This window comes from Coenobita brevimanus, chromosome 93 (assembly GCF_032717465.1).
Source record: "Coenobita brevimanus isolate Jiangsu-jjx chromosome 93, ASM3271746v2, whole genome shotgun sequence".
Taxonomy (NCBI): domain Eukaryota; kingdom Metazoa; phylum Arthropoda; class Malacostraca; order Decapoda; family Coenobitidae; genus Coenobita; species Coenobita brevimanus.
This window is the reverse complement of record NC_137046.1, coordinates 47,361,954-47,389,211: the sequence shown is the minus strand read 5'-3', so window position 1 is coordinate 47,389,211 and position 27,258 is coordinate 47,361,954. Positions and strand designations below refer to the sequence as shown.

The window sequence follows — 27,258 nt, the reverse complement described above, 5'->3', positions numbered from 1 at the left end:
CTGCACCATTTGTACACAGCACATCAGATTTTAGATACTCCCTTCTTCACTGTTCATCATCAGTGCCATAACTTTCTCCATGATTCATGTTTTTACCTCATATATATATACAGTACCCTCGCGTCCAACACGCGTTAGTCCAGCACGATTCGGGTCCAGCACGGAGAGCAATTAATTAGTATTATTTAATACGATTTAATTACTGCAACATGAATGTGTTAGCATAACACGCACAGAGCTCCGAGAAGTGGGGGAAATCCGCAGAGTTCACTCTAGCACGATCACCCCCGGTCCAACACGGTCATACTGGACATTCCCATGATGATGATAGCCAATGAAAACTTCTGATCAAGTAGCCTTCCCTGCCCGCTATCGTGACGTGATCGTGATGCCACCTAATTAAAAAAACCTTCTGGTGTCACGTGATGTTTTGTTTACATTTCTCCCGCCACAGCGCCACTCAGTTGCATAATTGCATTGGAAGGTGCTTTTTTCTTGCTGCATTTTCTGCCCTTGTTACTGCATTTTACCCTGCTCACGATGCCTAGGAAGCCTTCTGAGAACCCCAAGAAGTGTCAGCACCTCCCTCAGGCCACCAAGCTAGAAAGCATCGAGAGGAAGAAGGAAGGGGAGAGGAAAGTTGACATTGCCAAGGCCTACGACATGAATGAAGCCAACGTCAGGACCATAATAAAAAAACAAGACAAGATCCTGGCAGCCGAAGGCTATCACACGGCACTTCATACCAGGTTTGCCGAGGATACGATGGTAAATCGGAACGGTAACGTGGTAAAATTGCCGACGATACCACGGGCATTTGGAATTCATCTGGATGGATTCCTGCCGAGGATACGACGGGCAAAACAGTGTGACCAAACCCAGGCGACTTGACAGAGAATGTATCGTATTACAGCATTGAACATTTAGCCTGACACTGAATACATATTAATATTTTAGAATAAATATCAATCGTTTTGAAACCCTTCTCATCGGCGTGCGTACCAGTTTATAAACAAAGTTGCATCTCCTTATTCTCTACCGAGTCAGCAACAGCGATCACTTTCCACAGTCACGAGACGGGGCTCTGTCAACAGTGTGAGAAGCATGCACTTTGCTAGGACAGGCAGAAGCAGGACCTTCCATGGCTGTGGACAAAGAAAGTGATTCTGAGTGTGATTTCGAAGGATTTATGAGGGAGGTTGAGGAGGAGCAACAGCCATTACCCGCTAGTGACGCCAGCAGCCATCCTCCGGGGACCCAGTAGGACTACCTACAGCCTTGGATACCATCTTCCATTCCCAGCAAGCCCACCAACACTATCCTAAAAGGTTAGTTATCATTCATAGCTAATACCATTTATTATAATTACAATAATACCAATATATGTATAGGTATATGGTAGGTATTTAGGGTGACTTTTCCTAGGGTTGCTGACAATTCATTTTTCCCCATAAGCTCTATTGTTAGTCCAACACGTTTTTGGTCCAACACGTGACCCATGCATGACAATATTACCGTGCTGGACGCGAGGGTACTGTATATATATATATATATATATATATGTATATATAATGTATGTATGCATAGATATATACGCATGTATATACATGTGATGATTTTCATATTTTATTTTCGGGTTTAGGTGAATCATAAACTGCTTTTAGGCTTAGTTCAGCTTGTTTTAAAGCTATATGGGGGTTTAGGTGAGCCAGAAACTTGTTTTTGGACTCTTTGGGTGGGTTTAGGACATGGTTGGGGGGGAAACCCAAGGCTTAAAAATCCATCCCTACACTTTATATGTTAACCCGCCCCGTCCCGACCACTTTTTGACCACTGGTACCCCCCAATCCCGACCATTTTTCGACCTTTTTTTTTTTTTTGCTAAAACTTTCGCTTTTGGTCAGAAACAGTGGTCAGTGGCAAAGAAATTGTTCCCCGGGGTCCATAATTACCCTAACCAGGTATGCCTTGGTCCCACCTGGCCCCGTGTTCTCCGTAGGCGGTCTGAGCCTCTAACGTTTTCTGTGGTATTATAAGTCTGGGAAACTAATGAAACTAAGTAGATATGTATTTATTACAAACATAAAAACATGTGATAAAAGAGTATACAGGTAACTCGCACGGAACACGTGGGTTTCGTTCCTACCGTGCCGTGTTAGGTGCGAAATCGCGTATATTTAAACTACTCCATATTTTGCTCCCTAGACCCCCCAAATGTGTTGTTTTGCTGTTATCTGTCACTGGTAATCACTAGAAAGCACTTTAAGTGGTTAGAAGGTTTATTTAATGTTATAACTCACAAATACAGTACTCCAGAGCAAAACTTCAACACACAAATACTGTACGTAAACACAAGGAAACATTCCGACGCCGATCATAGGTAATCATATAAATCAGGTTAACTGGTACCAGTGCTTTAACTTACAAGCACATACCAGAACAGTACATATTTAACTTAGAAATGCAGTGCTGTGATATCGAATTATTTCAGTACATAATCTGTTAGGAATGGCTGGAAAAAAAAAAAAAATGTTATGAATACATTTTCACCTTTTTGATATATGTTTATGGTAGTTTCGAGTTATTTTTTACGTTATCGTTGTGCCCATGCTTGGAAAAGGGAGCGAAAGAGTTGAATTTTCAGTCCTAAATGAGAAAACTGCACGTCCTCCAAGGCTAGACTCTGTCACGGGAGAATAAAGTGGGGGGTCAGTCCGATTAGCAATAAGGAAGTTGTGTCACAACTTCCAGCTCCCACACCACGAGTATGGCTAAAAATAGAATCGTAATGCAGTTTCAGAACTAACAATAAGTCTAATTATTACGAATACAGATACAAAGCAGAAATAAATACGTTTACAGACAGGGAAAACGTACTTCTTCCGTCATAACATGTTCATCTTTCTCTATCCTTTTACCTTGTTATTTTCGCAATATATATTGCTGTCTCGTAAACAGGGTGGTTGTTTGTGTTTTGTAAGGGAGGAAAAAGATTGTATTTTCTGTCTGGGTCGAGATAATGGGTGTAACTATGTGTGGTTAGGCATGGCCACGAGCGAAAAAATCGTACATCCACTCATCACGATATCAGGTGGTGAACTGACAGATGACACATGAGAGGGTGAAGTCAAGGTCAGTCTCATGTCCCAGATTTTCGTTCACTTCCCGAAAGTTTTCACAGTTTTCTACAATTTGCATTGCATCAAATGATCCAAACCATTACAGCAAACCTGAGCAAATAGGTAAAGATACCAAGACAAAAATGTATTTTTCTCTTATTATAAGTCTTTAACGAACAAACTAAAAAGGCAATATTCCGACGCCGATCATGGGTAATCATATAAATCAGGTTAACTGGTTACAAGGCTTTATTTAAGGCTTTAATTGCTTACAAGTATATACCAGAACAGTAAATATTTAACTTACAAATACAGTACTGTAGAAAAGCAGTACAGTAAGAGTTTAATGAACAAACAAAAAAGGCAATATTCCGACGCCGATCATGGGTAATCATATAATTCGGGTTAACTGGTTACAAGGCTTTATTTAATGATTTAACTTTATTTAAGTGCTTACAAGTACAGTACATACGAGAACAGTAAATATTTAATTTACAAATACTGTACAGTACTGTGGAAAAAACGAACAAATAAAAAAGGCAATATTCTGACGCCTATCAGGTAAACTGGTTATAAGACTTTATTTCTTGCTTTAACGTTATTTAATAGTACTTTAAGTTGCACATAAACTTACCAGAACAGTACAGTACTCTAAATATTTAACTTACAAATACTGTGCTACTGTACTCGGGAATGTCTCACTCACTGAATAATTTCCCGCCTAGATCATTACATAATCAAAACAAACCGCGCGCTGCGGTGACGTTCGAGGATTTGATCTTTCAAAGGCCTCTCCTGCGTTAATTTGTAGTTTTCATGATGTTTTTTTAATCTTACGTTGTCTTATATGTTTCCCAGCCCTTACCGTGTATAATTGCGAGCGTGTTCCGTGAGATCGTGTTCCATGCGAGTTACCTGTATTGGATTTTATACAAAAATAGAGCAGAAATAAGCATTGTACCATCGTGCGAAACGAGCAGAATCGGGCAGACTGGTCACGATGAATCGCTAACATTCGAAAATCATGATACATATCATTTTTTTTACTTACATAATACTTCTACAATAACATTATACCATTTTACATTTTATTGAACTGTTTTTACGTATTCACAGGCCTTTCGATAACATTTAGCGTAATGTTAGCGCTTATTTACGTAGTGAGTGAACTCGCTGTGACTGTTGTTTCAACTCGTATTGTGCTTTTTCTACTTATATAAGACTTTCCTAATAACATTATACACTTTTCAACTTTATAGAACTGTTTTGAGATAATTTCAGGCCTTACGTAAATATTTAGCGTAATAATAGCGCATAATAACACACACGGTGAAGTCGCTATGACTACTATTTCAACTTACAACCTATTTTTGTACTTATATAATAATTCTCCACTAACATTGCACATGTTTACACTTGATATAATTGATATCACATAATTTCAGACCTTACGATTCAACTGAGCGTCATATTAGCGCGTACTTACACAGTGAGTGTTATCGCGATATCATTTGTTTCATCTTACACTAGTATTCAACTTATAAATTACCTTACTACTAACATTACAACAAATTCCACTTTATATAATTCCTATCACATACTTACTGACCAGAATGTTCTACTGAGCGTAATATTTTCGCAGATTTACACAGTGGGTGTACTCGTGACATCAATTATTACAACTTACACTATTTCTCAACTTATACGTTTTATTCATGCTAACATTACACCCGTTTCCACTTTATATTCTTGCTATCACATATTTACTGACCAGAGTGTTATACTGAGCGTCATATTTTCGCAGATTTATACAGTGGGTGTAGTTTTCATATCACTTCGTTCAACTTACGCTATTTCTCAACTTATACATTACTTTCTGCAAACATTACACCCGTTTCAAGTTTATATAAGACTTGGCACATACTGACTGGCCTAACCATTATACTGAGCATCATATCGCCATCCCACACAGTTTCAGTAGTGTAGGAAGTTATGGTACTCTCTGAAACATGGCTGAAGGCACAACGCAACATTGGTGGTGGTGGGGGAGGTGGAGAGCGTCGCCTTTCATCACTCACACTTCTCTTCCCTCTCCCTTTTCCTTTACCCTTTCCCTTCCCGTTCCTTCCTTTCCCCACATCCTGGGGCTGTGTGGAGGAAGTTTGGGAATATTGTATGGCGAAAGACGTGCTGGGGAGTGGCTCCACCTCCTCTCCCCTAGGCCTATGTGCACCACGTGCTCGTGCTGCCTCCCTCACACCACCGCACTCCCACCACACCACTTTCGCCTTCCCCAGACAAAACACTAGGCCATACTTTATTTGCCTTTTCGCCCCACCTTCTGATCCTCGGGGTGAGATTTTTTCCTTCCCCAACCACGAGGCAACATCACGTCCTAAGCCGCCGTCATCGTCATCGTCCTCATCCTCGTCCTCATCAGAATCTCTCTCTAGGGGATGGAGAGAGGTCCATGCAGGTGTTTTGGGTGCAGGCTGGCCTTCCCTTGCCTTACGATACGTGACATACCGCTTTTTCCAGGGCGAAGGGACCTCCTCATCACTGCTTGTTATTTCCTCCTCAGGCTGCACATAATCTCGATCCACCACATCATCATCGAGTGGAGAATCACTATCTCCAGTGAAGGCATCCAGGGCGGATTGTATTTCGTCGTCTGAGAGACCTTTATGCGCCATGTCTGACCTGGGTCGCTGCTAACAGGTGAGTGACCGAGACAAGGGCGAGCGCAGGTCACGCGGGGTCTGGGACACTGCCTGCCTGGGGGCAGGTAGGGGAGGCTTGGGTACGTGGGCGAATCGAAAATCTCGCGCGAATTTTGAAAATTGTGGAAATTATGAACCTTGCAATTGCAGGACGTTGAAGTACATCAACGGGATTGGCAGTGACATAACGTGAGGACGTGGAAGTACGTCGACGGGACGCCGCGGGTTAAATCAACACCGACGTATGATACCCCACCTAGTTTTTACATGACCAGTTGCATCGTTAACGTGGGTATACCTGTATGTGTGTGTGTGTGTGTGTGTGTATATATATATATATATATATATATATATATACATATACATATATACAGTAAAACCTCGATATAACGGACTTCAATAGACCGGAATTCGCTTTTATCGTACTCGAGGAGCTACCGGACTAAATTCTTATACAGTAATCCCTCTACTATCCGATGTAATAGAGCCAAAGGCATGTCTTGAAAGTGGTCCCGTCTGGAAAGTGGGCCCCTGACTCCTGGACTTGTACTTAAGGACCCTAACCCAGCCTAACTTTTGAAAGCCACCTAAATAACTCCCTACTGGACTTTCAGAGCGCCTATATAAACCTATTTAAGACCCTGTTCACACCAATAATGGACACAAAGCATGATATAAATGAAAAGGAACCAAAGAATTAGGAATTAGAAGTGACTGTACCTCAGCCAGGGTACTTACAGCACATCTGTGGTCGCCTTTTCTAAGGATTTGGCGGTGGTGAAAATGTTCTTGAAGCACGTTCAGTACTCCAGTGTTGTGCTGCACTTAATTTTTTGCACTGTGAGTTTAACATTGCACATTGTTCCTAACTGCATCACGCCAGTTTCAGCCACCAGTTTCAACTGCCAATTTGCACTCCACAGTTGATCCTTTGCACACTAAGTCCTAATTTCTTAACACTGCACAACACTGTAAATTCCCGTGTGGTCTAGTGGCGAGCTATTGCTGTTTATTCACTGTTTATTCACAAAAAACGAGCACGTGGGGCTTCCATTGCGATAAGCATCTACTCTCCATCGAAGTTAGGGAGTAACTGTTGATGACAGGAAACAGAGTTGCCAGATCGCAACGGCCACATCACCAAATTCCTCAATTTTCATTACTAAATTTAACTTTTCATTACCGAACTTGTAAAGCTAGCATTTATTCTTCACTAATTATATGTACAAGTGGAAATACATGTAATCACTCTCCTAATAATTAACAACATGTTGATTATTTTCAAGCTGTGTAGGCTAGGAGATTAATCAGGGAGAGCAAACAATCCATCATCTCCATCCTTTGTATCCTCATACATGTGAAAAATCTGTTTGGTAATGCATGATTCTGATTCATTACCAAACGAAATTACCAAATTGGCCCACATTTGGTAATGAAAAATACCAAATGGCAACCTGAGAGGGGAGGGGGGAGGAAGGAAGGGGTGAAGGGGCCATGGTGTAAACCAGCTGTTTGGAGCCGCGCGGCAATTTCAAATTATGGGTGGGAAAAAATTCGGATTTTGGGGGGATTTTTTTTGGGGGGGGGGTCCTAAGGTCCAGGCCCACGATGTCCGGAAAGTGGGTGTCCAGATAGTACGGGGATTACTGTATATCGGAAAAAGTCCAATAAAGCCAGAAGCAGGCCAAAGTGTCTGACCATTTCAGCTATGATCACCACGATAAGGTAAATAAAAGACATGTTTATCAGTGTACAGTACAGAATTATTATACATATTATACCATTTGATTAACGTAGTGAAGTTATAACACAGTACAGTACTGTAGTGGTAGTCAAAGCAGTTTAAAAACCATTCATGCGATCCGGACTAATGTCTGATACGTCGGAAAACGTCTGGAATAGCAGAGGGAAGTCCGGATGTCGCTTTTATCGGAATTTCGCATTTTTCGGAATGGTTTCAGCTGCAATTAGTCTGTTATAGTGAAGTCTTATTATATATATATATATATATATATATATATATATATATATATATACTGTATATATAAATATATACAATGGAGGAATTGAGAGGTAGGATGGGACTGGAGCGTATTGGTGTTGTGATGAGGAGAGGTAGATTGAGATGGTTTGGGCATGTGGAGAGGATGGGGCACGATTGTTGGGTGAGGAAGGTGCGAAGCGTTAATATTGGGGGTTGGGTTATGAGGGGTAGACTGAGAAAGACATGGGATGAGATCATTAAGTGCGACCTCAGGGTTAAGGGACTGAACAGGGAGGCTGCAATAGATCGTGCAGTATGGATAGTCGCCATTATGTGACCAAGGCCGACGCATGCAAGCATGTTGGAGCCCTTAAAAACGAGATGAAACAAAACTATATATATATATATAGTATACTGTATATATCTATTGCCAGATGCCTTAATCCCATATGGGGTGGCCACAAACAAATTGCCTCCACGTCACCCTGTCCCCTGCCATTTCATTGCCCTGCTCCCAACTCACACACCCCTTTCATATATATATATACACAGTACATACACACACAGTTATCCTTGTACTATCCTGACGCCCACTTTCCGGACACCCCACTTACCGGACATTGTGGGCCTGGACCTTCGGAACCCAAAAATGACCAAAAAAAAAAAAGAAAAGAAAAGAAAAAAATGCCCCCCAAATCCGAATTTTTTCCCACCCGTAACTTGAAATTGCCGCACGGCGCTGAACAGCTGCTTACACCACAGCCACTTCACCCTTTCCTTCCACCCCCCTCCCCCCTCCTCTGTCAGGGTTGCCATTTGGTATTTTCATTACCAAATGTGGGCCAATTTGGTAATGAAAAATTCATTTGGTAATGAATCAGAATAATGCATTACCAAACGGATTTTTCACATGTATGAGGATACACAGGATGGAGATAGTGGATTGTTTGCTCTCTCTGATTAGTCTGCTAGTCTACATAGCGAGAAAATAATCAACATGCTGCTAATTATAAGGAGGGTGATTACATGTATTTCCACTTGTATATATAATTAGTGAAGAATAAATGCTAGCTTTATGAATTTGGTAATGAGTTATATTTGGTAATGAAAATTGAGGAGTTTGGTAATGTGGCCGTTGTGATCTGGCAACTCTGTTTCCCCGTCACCAACACTCCCAACAATTACTGCCTAACTTCGATCGCGAGTAGATGCTCATCGTAGTGGATGCCACATGTGCTCGTTTTTTGTGAATAAACTGCAATGCCTCGCCACTAGACCACATGGGAATTTACAGTGTTGTGCAGTGTTAAGAAATTAGAATTTAGAGTGCAAAGGATTAACTGTGGAGTGCAAATTGGCGGTTGAAACTGGTGTGGTGCAGTTAAGAACAATGTGCAGTGTTAAACAATTATAACTCATAGCACAAAGAATTAAGTGCAGCACAACACTGGATTACTGTACGTGCTTCAAGAGCATTTTCACCACTGCCAAATCCTTAGAGAAGGCGGCCACAGACGTGCTTAAGTACCCTGGCTGAGGTACAGTCACTTCTAATTCCTCATTCTTTGGTTCCTTTTCATTTATTTCATGCTTTATGTCCAATATTGGTGTGAAAAGGTTCTTAAATAGGTTTAAATAGGTGCTATGCATGTCCAGTAGGGAGTTGTATAGGTGTTTTTCTGAGTCAGGCTAGGTTAGGGCCCATAAGTACAAGCCCAGGAGGCTGAGGCCCACTTTCTGGACATGCCTTTGGCACTATTACATCGGATAATGGAGGTATTACTGTATCTATTGCCAAACGCTCAAATTAACAAACTAATTCAGTAAACCCCCATTCTGTTGTCTCGACTTTCCTGCTGAATCGAGTTCTGTGACCAAAGCTCAACTTGAAGGAAAATTTTCTGTTATTTTGAGCTGTTTCCACTAAATCCTTAAAGGCAGTCCAAACCTAGCAAAGCATGCTAACTCAAGTGTTACACACAGCAGTCTGAACATACAATTACGAAGGGTGATCAGAAAGTAATGACAGTTCGTGCTATAACATGAAAACCTCGAATGATTGGAGGTAGGGGAGCAAGGAGAGTGCAGAGTTGCCTGTCCTTACGAGTTTGAACTTGTCGCCGTATGCCTGACTTTTCTTGTTTTATTGTTGTGAGTGAATGCTTCACTCTTGTTTTTGCTCTCTGGCCAGAAACATGGATTACTCGAAAGAAGGCTGCAGGTTCTACATTTTTACGAGGTGGAAACTGGGAAAGAAAGCAACAGAGATTCGAGGGGAATTATTACAAGTTTATCCATACACTACTCCTTCCCTGGAAACTGTTTCCCACTGGATTCGTGCTTTCACAGCAGGAAAAACTGAATTGAAAGATGAACAACGCTCTGGACGCCCCCGGACATCCGTGACCGAAGCAACAACTGTCCGTGCACGGTCCATCATTGACGAGGAACCAACTGTAACTCTTAGGTTCTTAGCCTTGGAGCTTGATATCAGTTATGGGAGTGCATATGACATCGTGCATGAACAATTACACCTGAGGAAGAAGTGTTGTCGATGGATACCCCATTTGTTGACTGATGAGCAAAAGGCTGAACGGGTGAGGATTTGTCGTGTCTGGCTCGCTGAATTTGAACCAAATGGTCCAAAACGGTTCTCAGATGTTGCTACTGGAGATGAGTGTTGGATTTCATTCTTCACAACCCGTGACAAGCAGTCAGACATGGTGTGGTTGGGCGATGAAGACCCTCGACCTCAGATTTTGAAGGAAGGATTTCGCAGCCGGAAGCGCCTTTTCACCATCTTTTTCAATTCTCAAGGACCAATATGCGTGGATGTGATGCCTGAAAAGTCCACTATCACAGCCCAATACTACACAGACCAGGTCCTTCCACAAGTCTTGGAACACAAGGCCAACACCGCACCAACCCGCCGTCGGTCTCGCCTTTTGCTGCACCATGACAATGCTGCACCCCACAAAGCTCGCCTCACTATGCAGTACCTGGAACAAGGTATAACTCTGCTCCCCCACCCACCCTACTCCCCTGACCTGGCCCCCTGTGACTTTTGGTTGTTTCCAAAAATTAAATCTGCCATCGCTGGGAAGCAATTTCATCGCATCCAAGACTTGGCACGGACCGTCAATTCAGAGCTCCGAAGCATACCGTCTTCAGAGTACCACGCTTGCTTAATGAAGTGGAGAAAGAGAATGGAACGCTGCATAGAGGTTGGAGGGGAGTACTCTGAAGGAATGTGAGTCATAGTTTGATAGTTCTTCATGCTAATAAAAGTTTATGGACTCACTGTCATTTCTTTCTAATCACCCCTCGTAATACTCCCAGAAATGCATTATTGTGTAAGGAATTTCCTTAACCTGCCCCATCCCGACGTTTTCTGGACAGTGGTACGCCCCAGTCCCAACATTTTTGGACTCTCTCTCTCTCTCTCTCTCTCTCTCTCTCTCTCTCTTTTTTTTTTTTTTTTTTTTTTTTTTTTTTGGCTCAAACATCCGCTTTTGGTGAGAAACATTGAAAATTCATAGAGAAATCGCTCACCTGAGGTTTAAAATACTCGATCTAGGTACGAGTACCTCCTTACCTGACTGGGTTTTCTAACAGGCTGGCACCAAAAAAAAACGAGTTCTATGGGAGGGTAACTATTTTATCCACTCATAAACAGTATTTATTTATTTACTTGGTACGAATTTATATGTAGTACAAGAGTATATTGGTTCTCAAACAGTAATATAGGCATTATAAGCATTGTTTCACTCACTAACTCATCACCATTCATGACCTTTTTTTCCCACATTACCTGATCATCATTTCTGACTGATTCTTCCTCTAATGCTATGTAAACTTTGACCTCCACATTGTCATTGATTGGGGAATCACTCTGGCCCTGAATGTCTTTATTGGCCAGGTCACTGGTAACAGTGAATTGCTGAGACAGTGGCGTGCAGGGGGGGGGGGAGAGGTTATGGGGTGTAAGGCATTGTCCCTGCTTGGCATCTTGTAGAGGAATAGAGGAAGGTGTCCTGTGTATACATGCCAAAAATCCCTCGCGAAATCCCTCGCAAAAATTGAAAATTGTGCAAATTAGGGACCTTGCAATGTTGCCGCGTTAATTCACGTCTCCGGGATATGAGTGCACATCATGTTAGGACATGAATTCACGTCTCCGGGACGCGGCGGGTTAATGGAATTATGCTTGATTAAACAGAAGTTTTTTGTTAAATAGGCCCAAAAATACAGTAAACGTCCCATTATTCGGCATTTATGGGACCGGGATGATGTCGAGATATTGGATTTACAGAATAATCAAAAACCTACCCACCCAGTACCTTAAATATATTGGTGAACACTGTCATCACCACTGATGGTATTACAACTGTTTGGAGAGATTACTGTATTCTGTACAATACTGCAATCAATACAGTACTATACCTGAATCTGAAATATATATATAAATTAGTGAACATATACAAGTGTAATGACACAGTAGGCATACAAGTCAGATAACACTTCCTGGATAGCCGAAATGATACGTAATATTGCCTACCAGCTCATTACATCACTTGTATTGGTGAACTCATCACTACTTATATTATTACAAATATGTGTGGAGTGAGTGCTGTATACAGTACTTTTTCCAGACACAAGATAAAATAGTCGGAAAATTGCATAAAATAAAGTGAAGGAATATGAATTGGTAAGGTCTTTCTGATGAATGTTAAACATACATTTAGCACTCTTTTTTTTTTTTTTTTTTTTTTTTTTTTTTTTTTTTTGTTACATGTGAAAAGGAGAGTGTTGATGGAAACAGTAATGTATTCCATTAACCCCTTAATAACCTCCGGCATTGAACAACCCATTACAGTAAAAAACTGTGAACAATTATGGGAAGGGAACGAAGGTCACTGGTATGTTTACACGACTCTACGATACGATGCCAAGCAGTCAGAGGGTCGGTTAATCTCAGATGTTTTCTGCCATTTGGTAAATCCACCGTAAATTTGTAACTTCTCCTGTGAATCATAGCATGGGTTTAGGAAGCTAAATAACACATTGTTAGGTGCGCCAGACGATTATCTTCACATCTTTAAGAAAATGGAAGAAATTTAATCCCTCTCTGAGTACGTAGAGTAAGTTTCTTCCATTCTTCTGAAATCAATTTGTTTTTTTTTTTAAATGTGAAGATAATTGTCTGGCTCACCTAGCAATGTGTTATTTAGCTTCCTAAACCCATGCTATGATTCGCTATGAGTCACGGAAAAATTTATAAAGTTACGGGGCATTTATCAAATGGGCGAAAACATCTAAGATTACCCAACCGCCTGACTGCTTGGAATCGTAGCGTAGAGTCGTGTAAACATACCAATGACCCTCGTTCCCTTCCCATAATTGTTCAATTTTCTTTATAGCTCACACTAACTTGATATCATTGACGTCGGTACCGAAAGGGTTGTTCAGTGCTGGAGGTTATTAAGGGGTTCTGTCTATCTATCTATCTATAGCCCGACGCCCTAATCCCTCAAAGGGTGGCCGCAGACAAAACGCCTCCAAGTCACTCTGTCACCCACCATTTGACTACCCTCCACCAAACTCACCCCCCCCCCTCCCTCATATACCTCTCAACTCTATCCCTCCACCTCATCCTCGGTCTGCCCCTCCCTCTCCCTCCCTCCACCTCACCTACATACACCCTCTTAGTCAGTCTTTCATTCTCCATTCTCTTCACATGTCCAAACCACCTCAGTGTATTTCTCCTAATCTTCTCAACCACATCCACATCCACCCCACAACGTTCCTTCACTTCTTCATTCGTCAACCTGTCCCTCCACGTCACACCACATGCTCCTCTCAGGTAACTCATTTCCACTGCTCTCACTCTTGACTTGTTCCCCTCTTGCAAGGTTCACGCCTCGCTTCCATACATTAGGGTAGGGATCACAATACTATCATGCAGTGACTTCTTAACTTCCATACTCACCTCCCTATTTCTCATCACTGCTCTCAGTGTACCAACAACCTTCCTTCCCTGCTGTACCCTTTCACGCACCTCATCCCCCAAAGTTCCATCCTTACTCATCACACTACCCAAGTACTTGAATACACTCACATTCTCCATATCCTCACCATCCAACCTCACTGCACACTCTGTGACTTCATTCCTCTCAAACACCATAACTTTACTTTTGTTAACATTAACTTTCAGATTCCTCCTCCTACACACTGTCATAAATTCACCAAACCTTGCAACTCCCATTCATCTTCACTTAACAATACTGTATCATCAGCAAAGAACAACACCGGAATCTTCCAAATCTCACCCTCATTCATTAGAGCCACCCCCACATCCACTGCCCTACCTTGCACCTCCTTTACAACCCCATCCATGTATATATTAAACAGCCATGGAGACATCACATAACCCTGTTTCAGTCCCACATTGAGATAAAAGAACTCACTCAGCTTACCATCCACTCGCACTGTAGCCCTAGCTCCCTCGTACATACTCTTCACAGCACTCAACAGTTTCCCCTCCGCTCCATATATTCTTAATACCTTCCACATACCTTGCCTATCTATTCTGTCATAAGCTTTCTCCAAGTCCATGAAGGCAGCATACACTTTCCTTCCCTTCTGTAGATACTTCTCCACTAAACCTCTTAGAACAAATATCTGATCTACACACTCTTTTCCCTTCCTAAATCCCCCTTGTTCTTCTCCAACTAGCTCCTCTGTCATATGCTTAACCCTATCAATGAGTATTGTACCATATATTTTACCAGTCACACTAAGAAGGCAAATACCCCTATGGTTATCACATACTTCTCCCTCCCCTTTTCCTTTGTATAAAGGAACAATTACCACAGCCTGGTATTATCACTAGAAACACTATTCTATGATTTTCAAATAATTTGGAATCCATACTCAAAAAAAAAAAAAAGAAAAAAAAGTGAAAGCAATGAAAATTAGAGCACGTGTGACCTTCCCATATCCGATCATTCGCCGCTCGTGTTCTGTCATTTATTATTCATAAAACCAATCACAGTTTATATTTCTATTAGTCTATGAGACTTATATATATCTACAGTCTTTATCCATAAGTTTCCTTCAGTAATAGTACAGTAGTTTATTGTCACTGTAGGCATTCAATTTCTCTTTCAGTAAAATACGTAGCATTCTTTTTCTCGTCCTGTATACTTGCGTTGAGAGTGAATCTGTCACTGTCATTTTCACTTTCATAACTCATGGTATTCATACATGCTAGAGTGAAACTTTCACTTTCATTACTTATAGTATATATACTCGTATTCTTATATTACTACTCATTTACATTTCTATTTACATTCTCTGTTTTATTTACACTATTTACATTTCTATTTTATTTACACTGTGTTATGCAGTCACTTGCAGTAACTTATAAAACTATTTTCCACTGTTCACTTATATTTACATTCATTGCTTTCACCTGCTGTTTACACATTATTTACATTTCCACTTGCACTGTTTTATTCACCAGATAGATCGTAGTCACGGCGGAATTGAGCAGGCACTAATCCGATGTGCTCTCCCCTTGAAAGACAACAGTAAACTGAATAGAGTGTGGTGGCCTGCCTAGGGGAGCTGCCAATGTCAGCGGGGTGACAGCTGCTAATATATGCGCCATGAAATGATTGGTAGAAAATCTAGACAATACATAATAAATTTGGTAGTTCCAGGTGAATGTAAATATCACTTAGGCTTCTCCCTTCCTTTCTTATATATAGTTTTATTACGAAAATAGATTATACGGCATATTTCAAGGGGAAATAAACAGCGAAAATTAGCGAACGAGTGCACGTGAGGTGTTGTCAGGTGATAATTAGCTAGTTCTAGGTGTATGGCACTATCACTTACCTTATTTCTTTCTTATATATATTATTTGATATAAGAATAGGGCATAGGGCTTATTTCAATGGATGAAATCAGTGGAAAATTCCAGGGAAGATTTACTTAGTGTAGCACGGCTGGGCAGGCAAGAGGAGAGGGTAATGGAGGGGAGTCAAGAACGGGGAGAAATGGCTAAATTGTCAACAATGGATGGGAGTACAGATGAGATTAGGAGTGCTAACTAGTGTTGGACATTGGCAGTACTGATAGATGATACAAGCCTCCACTTGAAAGCTTGGGCGAATTCAAAATAACACAGGATCACAAAAGTGACGCCCCGTGTTATGATCCCTTGCTCCCAAGCGTCACGAAAGTGATGCCCCGCGGTTAAGGGGTTAAACACAAAAACAAACAAGAGAATGAGCGCTAAATGTACATTTAACTTTCATCAGAGAGACCTTAGCAATTCATATTCCTACAGTTTGTTTTTAAGTATTTTTCTGACTTTAGGTTAGGTTAGATATGGTTAAATTATTAGGTACAGTTAAAGTCAGTTAGATTAGGTTTAGTTAAACAGGACAGTCTCTTCCACCATTATGCTGAGGAATAAAAATACTAGAGCTGTCACAGCCGTCCAGCTAAAAACAATGGGGACACTGATTTAACAAGCACCCATTATTTATGGGTAATGCATTACAGTGCCAGTGTTTCTTGGGCTACGCAATTACTAGTAAATGTCATTTTCAGGAAGGTGTCAAGAATGAACGAATTTCAAGAATTAGCGAGGGGGCTTGGAATGTAACCCTCGTTTTGGAGGGGGTGGTTACTGTACTGTATGATACTATCCAATATTGTAATCAATACAATACTATACCTGAGTCTGAAAAAATATAGAAATTAGTGAACATACAGAAGTGTGATGAAACATTAGGCCTACAAGTCACAGATAACACTTCCTGGACTGCCGAGATGATTCCGGACATCTGCTGAACAATCAAAGATTTTCGTAAATGGGACTATTTCTCAAAACCAAATGTCGGATCTACGGAATAATCATCTGCCGAATAATAGGACTTTTACTGTACCTGGAAAAAATAATCCTGTTATCTCGGGCTTCCGCTAAATCGGAGTTTGTTAAATTGAGCATCTACCGTATATATGGGAAACTCTCAGTTATCCATCTACACAATATCTGACACTTTTTGCTTGATTTTAAAGCAGTGTCCGGCGAAATTATGCAATCTCCTGCTCAGAAACGAGAAGCAGTCAGCCCTCTGACCCAGGCATGGAACCCAATTGGCACGTGGGGAGACCAATCACAATGCATTGTGGGAATGGCCCGCCCTTCATACCAAGCCTACTGTCACTCTCTCAGTCTCTCCTATGGACACTGTACAGTGAGGACATATCTGCATTCTGCTCTCGTGACCCACGTGGTGGCTAAACCTTAGTGCTGTGTCTTAGTCTGTGGCCTCTCATGCCTCGCTCATTGCTGGAATGCTGTGATTAACCTCTTGGCCCCTCAGTGCTCTGTGCCCTAGTGCTCTGACTTCTGTATGGTGAGGATGTATCTGCGAATCTACCCCCTGTCAGTGGTAATGTTAGGTGAATACAGTATGATTATGATTGTATTATGTATTGTATTACTGTACTATATGTTATGTATTGTATTACTGTACTATATGTACTGTATCTGTACTGTATTGTATTGTAGTAAAGTTTTTAGTATACTGTAGTGGATTGAGACAGATAGTAACACATTATCTGGCTCGATGCTGAATCAGTAGCTGATTGGGGATAATATACAATATCTGGCATTCTGCAGTATCCAGCATGGAGGGTGGCAGAATTACACCAGATAATTGAGAGTTTATTGTATATATAGCGAGCGCTCACGTAACGCGGGAATGTTGTACTCGGAAGGTCCCATTTAATGAGAACTCTGTGTTATATGACCATATGTTTACATGTTAAAGGGTTTCATGGAACCTAAGCCAGCCCCAATTTCACCTTCTGGGGCAGTTTTCAGTGTTTTTTTTCCAGGACATTTACCTACCCGATAAAGATTTCAGTACATACAAACACCGGTGGATTCCTCACCTTGAATGGAAGAGGTTGTGGGCTTGCTGGGGGAAGGTGGAGTGGGGTTCCGTGGCCATAAAAAACAGAGCACACAGAGCATGTGTGCAGCCAGGGCAAGGGGAGAGGGTAGGCTCACCTAGGGCAGGAACGATCAGTGGACTGTGATGACACCCCGTGCAGACACATGATAGCAGTATGTCATAGGCTGATGCAACCTATGCTGTGACTATCACTGGCTGTGTTATGACCCAAGCTTGCCACGTTATGACAGTTTGAACTATAATGTTGGGTCTCTGGGTGTGTTATGTCTATCATTGCCACGTAGTTTTGTTTCGTTTTTGAAGGCTCCAATTTGCTTGCATGCGTCGGCCATGGTCACCTAATGGCGGCTGTCCATGCTGCTCGATCTATGGCAGCCTCCTTGTTCAGGCCCATAACCCTGAGGTCACACTTAATGACCTCGTCTCCCACGTCTTTCTTGGCCTACCCCTCACAAACCCACCCCCAATATTAACCCATCTCACCTTCTGCACCCAATTATCACCCCTCATCCTTTCCACATGCCCAAACCATCTCAATCTACCTCTCATCATATTACCAATACACTCCTGTCCCATCCTACCTCTCGACTCTTGCATCATAAACCCAGCCCCCTGAGGCCTTGCATGCAGGGACTCACTGCACATCCACCTAATCATTGTCATTTCTGTACGTTTGAGCCTGCGAATATCCTATTCCTTTACTGCCCGAGTCTCACTACGATACAGCATCACACTCCTAACACATGCTGCATACAAAGACCCCTTAGCACGTACGGAGAGTCCTCTCTTAACTTCTTCCAACCACTTCTCACCCTAGCCATAGAGCTAGCTCCATCCCCACCTCCAGCACATAACATGTCTCTCAAATAACAGCAAGTTCAATCCTTTCATGCCTGACAATCTCTATGGTGTTCAAAAAATTAAGCAGCTTCCTCCGCCCTTGTAATATCTGTCATTTTTGCATTGTGACTAAGTTTGAACATCAAACTTTGCCTCCCATGTTATATGAGTTTCGGACTAGAGGATTGCATGTCGTGAGTGCCCGTTGTACTGTATATTTTATTGGATGAAGGTCTTGGATATGAAAGATACTGTCTTCATATTAGATGTACCCATACTTCATCATGTTCCCATTCCCATCAGGGGATTAAAGATGGTTTTTGATGATATATATATTTTTTTTGTGGTAGGTGGGGGCGCTCACCATCGACTCACTCGATGTAGTGCTGCTCTCGGTTGTCTGCCCTTTCCTCTCCTCCATTCTTCTTTCCTTCCATCCTCTTCTGTCTTTCCTTCCTTCATTCTTTTCTCATCCTTCTGCCTATGGGTGTCTTTACACTCCCTCTTCTGTCTTTCTTTCCTTCATCCTTTCCTCTTCCTTCTGCCTGTGGGTGACTCTACACTGAGTGACAAACAAAATGGTTTCCTGTGCACCAGGAAACCATTTACTATGCTGGGTGGTAACCATATAACCAAATTTTGGTGCCTGGTGGTTTAGTGGGTAATTACGGCGCTCCAGTCGGATTAAGCCTGTGAAGGTTAATATCCAAGGGGTGGTTGGGGTTTATTGCATACTTAATACCACTCAGGGATGAGTGAGGCTGGTCACTCTCATCTTTAATGTCAGGACCAACTTGCCTAGCCCCGGGCTCCTACGATCCTGTGGGGCAGTGTAGGATTGGATGATGGATGGATGGATGGATTTTTTTTTTCATATGTAGATATAAGTTTGAGAAGGATTGGATATCCTAATGCTGCAGTTGAAGGGTTATCTCTTTAGTTTAAGACTTAGCATCCAGGAAGATTTTAAAGATTGTTCCTTTTTGTCTTCTTTCTGACATTCATTGTGGGTTGTCAGGGCTGCTTCACTGGGGATCTTACTTTGCTTTATAAATTGCCAGTCATCTTTTTGAGCTTTCTGTGAAACTTTGCTGTTGCATTAGACATTTCAAAGATCTTAACCAGATCTGGCATGAATCTTTAATTTCCAAACTTTAACCAGATCTGGCATGAATCTTTAATTTCCAAACTTTAACCAGATCTGGCATGAATCTTTAATTTCCAAACTTTAACCAGATCTGGCATGAAAATTTAATTTCCAAACTACCTTCTTATTTTCTTATCCTTCCTGTATTTTTTGAGATCACTTCGTGTTGATCATTATAGAAGCTATCATCATTTTGTCATTGACTGTTCCTCCATCTCTTCCTCACACCGTGTATTAGAAGCCCAGTTCATCACTTAATGAGGCAACAGCACTTCTAAAAAAGAAACTTTTTTTTGTTTTTAAAGGCCAGAAACTCAGTTCCTCCATTTCTACATGGCAGTACATTAATACCTCTGGTAATGCACTGTTTCTTGTGTAAATTTGAGTATCGTGGTTGATGTTCATGCCTGGTTAGTATGGTTTGAGCCAAGCATAGTGTCCCTTCACATCTCCAGTATGTGTACTTTGTGTGTGGTATGTATTTTGTGTGTATTGTGTATGTGTGTTGTATATATTTTGTGCATGTGTTTACTTTGTGTTTATGTGTATTTTCTGTGTATTTATTTGTATGTGTGTGTGTGTGTGTGTGTGTATGTGTGTGTGTGTGTGTGTGTGAATAAAACTACTGTACAGAGAAAGGATGTTGTTCATATAGCCTCTTGAGGCCACCTCTTGGGAATCCTGTAGTCAACAGTCCTACCTAACACTGCCAGCTAATCAGTGACAGGTATAGAAACCTCTTAGTGCCTTAGCTTCAGAAAACACAAAAGCTTTAAACAAACAAAATAAACTAAAAAACAGAGCTCTAAGAATGAAAACTGGATGTACAAAGATCACAAATATAGACCATTTCCACCATGAAACAAAATACTGTACTCCCAGTAAGTGACTACAAGAACATTAAAGATAAAGAATTCATTGTTTTGGCACAGGATCCATCCCATCCATGTAACTTTACGTAGCACCAATGCTGGATAGAGACACCTTTGTGTGGTAACACTGATATAATTGGGCATTGGAGCTGCACAGTCATACAAACATCCTTCAGTCTCCCTGTCTCCCAGAAGGCGGATTGTGGGATGCATGAGAGGGGCAGATTCAGCCAGTGGTCCACTGAGTTTACATGCCGATATTACGTTGCACCATCCCCCACAACGAAGAAGCTAACATTTCATCACTACCCAGAATGCCTCAGCAACATCCCTCATCCTTGATCCAGCATTACAGTTCATAAACATAACAAGCACATATCCATCAAAGCCTCCCAACACATACACCTACACAGCCTTCATCGTGAACACTCACTGGACATTTATCCCTTAGAAAACACTTCCCGGAGAGACATAGGTGTACATATCTAGACATGTGGCCAGTACCCATACTTACCTCATCAGTTCAACATACAGCTAACAGAAAGTCAACAGTCCTTTCTTAATGCAGCCTTCCACGCCACAACATACTTACCTCATGCACCTCACTCTCTCAACATACTTACCTCATGCACCTCACTCTCTCAACATACTTACCTCATGCACCTCACTCTCTCGCAACACAGGCTGTCCTTCAACATATCCCGAGTAAAAGATCTCGGGGAGTGCCTGGTTGAAGCAGCTATTTCTCTGTAGTCCATTGGGTTCATGTCCAGATGAGCCTGGGGCCACAGCACCACTTCCCCCTCCCCCCCCCATCCTTCCTTGGATTTTGCATGTGATTTGTGTGACATTTTATTGATATCCCTTTGGTTAATTATCTGATCTGTCTCTTAGTGCATGTCAGCATTGACAACTAATGAAAAGACATTTGAACATTATAGGAGGGTCATATAGAAATGTATGAGATATGAACAAAACTTTGTTGGCAAAACCGGACATAACTCATGTTTCTCTTTGTCACCCTTCTGTGACTAATGATAATTTTACGCTTTCTGATGTGTGAAATTATTGCTTGAGTTGGGATAAATCTAGAGCCTTGTCATTCTGTTGAAGCCAGTTCATATTGTTGTATCATCAATTTCATATTTCGTCATTAATGTATATCTTGTTGTATCACCAGTTTCATTATTTATGTCTGCTGTTGCCGTCCCCACCCAGAAGATCAATAAAGTCCGACTGCCTTCAATAGTTTATTGAGTAGCGTAGCGTGAACTGCAATACAAGTATACATCATAACAACAACAAAAGTATTGACACGTATTTCATGTATACATCAGTAGAGTCTGAAACTATCATTTATGTTTTATACACACAAGTTGTTAAGCTATACACACCTTCTATTGCGATAACTGGGCTCTCAAATGGGTGAGCAACTGTACAACCAACAAAACACTATCCCACGTCCCGGCCGCGACAATGCCCCAGCCACAACTGAAGGCACGCCCGCGTCCATGGCAATCAAGCTGCCTTGGGGCACCGGTTCTGACGAATCACTCCGAACTTGAAAGCCAACCCACACCTCACCGCTCGAATCATCACGTCAAACACCCATACAAATGAAACAACTGGACACAAACAAAACGAACAACATTTAACTAACACAAGACAAATACATAATACAGAAAATAGCAACACAATAATGTACAACAAAAGCAAACAAATTTTACTAGAGTTGGAATTTCACCAATGCATTCAGAGATTCATACATGATTCCAGTCACATCTGCAGTTAAGGAAATTGATGATATTTACAGTGTGCTACATTAGGAGTACTGTTTTACTATACTGTAAAACTTCCTACTCATTTCAGCATAGTGGTGTAGTATTTGCAAACCTGTATTACATAGGAAGTCATTGGTTGTATTAGTGATTTTGGGATGGTAATAGAGGGAGTTTGTATTGTACCTCAGTTTTGTTTGAGGAGGAATATTGATTGAATAGTGCATATTAGTAGGAGAGAAAGATTTTCAGGTAAACCACAGTAAATGATTAGTAATTATGGCAGATATTTTGAAGCATGTTATGCATGGAAAATGTAAGCTATTAGAATGTGTGTGGAGTTTAATAGTTGCAGTAGTGATGTATCTTTTCCCAAAAGATATCGCCATAAATCACAGTCTTTCTTCCCTCTTGGAAGCTAGAAAGGCTGTACCAGTACTATTTAGGAAGATTCAGAACAAACTCTGACCAGTCCAGAATATGCAGTGATAATCACTTGGTAACATGCATTTACTGGTAATTATATTTGATTGTTTATGTTCATTATTGCACAGGTCTCAGTTTGTAATATTTGAGACTCATGCTCATTATTGCTCAGGGAAATAACAGAGGAGTTAGTTGGAGAAAAACAGGGAGGTTTTAGAAAGGGAAGAGGTTGTGTAGGTCATATATTCATTCTTAGATCTTCAGTGGAAAAGTTTCTAGAGAAGGGAAAGAAGCTGTATGCGGCCTTCATGGATTTGGAGAAAGCATATGGCAGGGTGGATAGACAAGGATTGTGGAAAGTATTAAGGATGTATGGAGTAGATGTGAAGTTGTTGAAATTCTGTGAAAAGTATGTATGATGGTGCTAAGGCTGCAGTGCATGTGGATAGTGAACTATCTATTGCCAGACACCTTAATCCTGTAAGGGGTGGCCACAAACAAATTGCCTCCATTTCTCCCTGTCCCCCAGCATTGCACTGCCCTGCTTCCAGCACTTACCCATCTCATGTACCTCTCCACTCCATCCCTCTATCTCATTCTTGGCCTCCTCCTCCTCTTCCCTCTCCCTCCTTCCACCTCACTCACATACACTCTCCTCATCAGTTTCTCGCTCTCCTTCCTCTCCACATGTCCAAACCACCTCAGCGTGTTTCTCCTAATGCTTTGTATCACATCATCATCCACACCACAACACTCCTTGACTCCTCATTTGTCAGTCTGTCTCTCCATGTGACTCCACATGCTCCTCTCAGATAACTCATTTCCACTGCTTTCTCTCTTGACTTGTGTCCCTCCAATAAGGTCCAAGCTTCATTTCCTTAGATTAGAGTTGGTATCACAATACTGTCATGCAATAACTTTTTCACTTCCATGCTCACTTCCCTGTTTCTCATCACTGCTTTCAAGGAACGTAAAATTAGCACTGAACCCCAACTTCCCATCATCATAGCTTCGACTGTGGCTGCATTACATACACCTGGTTGTGTTTCCATGCTACAGTTACTCCATGCATCCACCCAATCCACATCAGTTGCTGATGGTATTTGAAAGTAGCCATCTGACGCAAATCTGGGTCATGCAGCACTGCCAAAGATATTGTGTTTACTCCCGACATTCAGTCGAACTTGGAGAACTTTCAAGTGATGAACTAACTGATAGTGATGCATAAATAGTGTATGTAATGAAAGTAATATTAGTAAATGTAAGCGAATAGGAGTAAATTATAAAGTAATTCAAGGAAAATGATGTAAGAAATGTGTGATTTATCGCAACTAATGCGACTGTTTAAAGCATGAATGATTATTGTGCCTTATGCGAGTGTTTATAGTGTTGTGCACCAATATAATATATATAGATAGATAGATAGATAGATAAAAGAAATGAATGTGAATATAACATATAACTATCACAAAACCTCAACTTCTCATGATCTTCGTTCGATTGTGGCCACATTGTGTAAACCAGGTTGCATTTTCATACTACAAGTACTACTTGCATCTTGCCACTCCACACTACATTGGACTATCAATCCACATCAGCTGCTGGCAGTACAGTATCAAACAGTAGCCATCTGACGCAAATCTGGGTGTGCCGGACCAAAACACCCATTTTCAGGTGGAAAACAGTCGAATTGAGCAGTTTTACTGTCACTAGGCATATTTTGACCACTTTTCAAGTCTATTCATGGGGGGGGGGGAGTTGAAAATGGCCGACATTCTAGGTAACTTTGCCGCCAAGACCCTCGGCAATCTAGGCACAAAAGTTGACAAAGGTCCCGGCACAGAATGGGTTAATGGCCACCTTGAGCTGACCAAACGTTGTGTTCATTTAATGAATTTTGTTCGGTAAAGAATGGATGCATGGCAAACCAGCATGGCGTCCCTACACAAGCATGCATGCACACACACACACACACACACACACACACACACACACACACACACACACACACACACACACACACACACACACACACACACACACACACACACACACACACACACACACACACACACACACACACACACACACACACACACACACACACACACACACACACACACACACACACACACACACACACACACTCTCTCTCTCTCTCTCTCTCTCTCTCTCTCTCTCTCCTTTCTCCTCCACATCCTGCAGAATGCCACATCAGTCTCTGGGTGACCAGCATTATGAGAGAAGCCATAAATAGAGCATTTATTGAGAAAATGAGCCATTTAGACCTAGCTGTATATTATTGTGTATGACTGTACGGCCAAGCAGTGCTCTGTATTTAACGATCTTTGTTTGGTAAAAGCCATGACGCCTGGCATATTACTGAACAGCATGGTGTTGGGCTATAATGAACTTTCAGCTTTAACATTAAGGGTCTGGTACTAATTAATGTGTTATATTGAGGGTGTACAGTACTGTATACTGTATCATCTAAATTGATGTCATCCTGACTGAACTTCACAAAAGCCTTATCAAAAGTAAACCAGATTCACTGTAATTCCAAGATTATCTTATTCTGTTTGTAGTTTATCATGTTCTTATTGACCCTGATGATCCAGCCACAGTCGGCCTCAAATGGTGTTTTTGATCGTACCATTACCTCATCTGACTTTGTGATGAAGTGCAACATTACCAGACCTAACGTACCTTCTAACATCACTTATTCACTACTAACAGTGCAATAGCAAGCTACATGTATGTTTTTTCTCAGTAATCCTTCCCTGGCTCTTGCTAAATCTTATCTTATCAAGCTCAACATAGCATAACGAAAAAAAACAGCTTACTCTTACCATAACATCATTTCACTAGATCTCTTCTGACTCATCTGAAGCTGAGCTTTTATCCAAAATTTATCCAACTAATCTTACAAAATTTCAGTTCTTAAACTGAGACCTCTGATCAAGCATTATTTGGTGTTACTAAGCTCACATTAATCTTGCCAGACATGTCGGGTGTGTGGTGATTGTGGATCGCGTACTCCTGGGAATGGCTTGTCATCGCGATGGCACTCCAACTTCACAGTGTGTGACTCTTGCTACCAGTTGCGTAACAAAGGGTTTGCATGTCCCATCTGCCACAAAGCATACCGAGCCATTGCACAGAAGACTATGGCTCAGTGTACCAGGTGTCAAAGGTATGTTGGAAGGAAGCTTTTGTATTGCTGTTGAGTTCGGTAAAGTGTACCAAACCTGGTGAGCTTAGGATTAAGCACTGATGGGTATTATGTTTTTGAATTTCATCAACTCTTTGGGTAGTTGCTGTGTCAACAGATAATATACAGGCCATCACATTCTTCATAAGGGTATGAGTATTTACATGGCTAATTCATCATCATCATCATCATCATCATCATCATCATCCGGACCTTCTTTCCCACCCTAGGACAGGGTGAATAGCAGCAACTTCCAGACAGCCCAAATTTGCCCAGTTCAATGGGCCAAGCTTCCTTTCACTCACTACTCAAGCCCCCGGAATCCTGGCTCTGTCTGATACGCCAGAGACATTCACTGCGTTCTGTAGCTTCACATAAACTTATCTGATAGAGTCAATCTGGACACTGTCGCATTAAAAAGGGGTGCTAAATTTCTGATCGTGTGCATTTATTCACAGCATTCATCCAGCCAGGTTGATCTCTTGTCAGTCCCCTAGCCTCACCAATGCTTTTATTCACAACATTCATCCCGCCAGCTCGATCTCTTGTCAGTCCCCTAGCCTCACCAACTTCCAAATCTTTCTTCCTCTCACACTCATCCACCATATTCCTCCACCTTCTCCTTGGCCCATGTCGCCTCCTTCCTCCTTCAAATTCGCTCAGATATACCTTTTTCACCACACTGTTTTTATCCATTCTTTCCACATGACCATTCAAATACACTCTCTTATTCCTCTCATACTTTTCCATACATGCTTCCACATTTGTCCAGAGCTCTTCTTTCACTGTTGCTTGCATGATCTTGCTTTGGCGCATAGACACTCATAGTCGCCCATGTTTGTATTCCCACTGTCAATCTTGCGTACACAATCCTTGAACCTACTGATCCATACTGTCTTATATTCTCCTTCCATCTCTTGTACACAACAATACATACACCCTCTTTCACCTTCTCATTCTCACCTACGCCTGTGCATATACCCCATCCATACTCCCGGTCTCTCATACTCTTGCCTCTCCATTTAGCCGCAGTTAAACCACATACGTCCACTTTTGCATCCTCAAGCACCTGGACAATCTTTCTCTCATTCGCCTCATCATTCGCACCCGCTTACATTCTGTGTTGCAATGCGCACCATGTCCTTTGTCCTGTCCTTGGTCGT

The 27,258-nt window shown here is 41.6% G+C and overlaps 1 protein-coding gene across 1 annotated transcript in view; it reads left to right on the top strand.

Annotated features, from left to right (window-relative positions):
- LOC145412518 (uncharacterized) overlaps window positions 1–27,258 on the top strand; it is a 491,890-nt gene that overhangs the window by 106,074 nt on the left and 358,558 nt on the right. Inside the window, exon 12 of the mRNA XM_080282412.1 lies at window positions 25,887–26,077. Coding sequence (XP_080138538.1) covers window positions 25,887–26,077 — 191 coding nt within the window. The remainder of the gene's footprint in view (window positions 1–25,886; window positions 26,078–27,258) is intronic.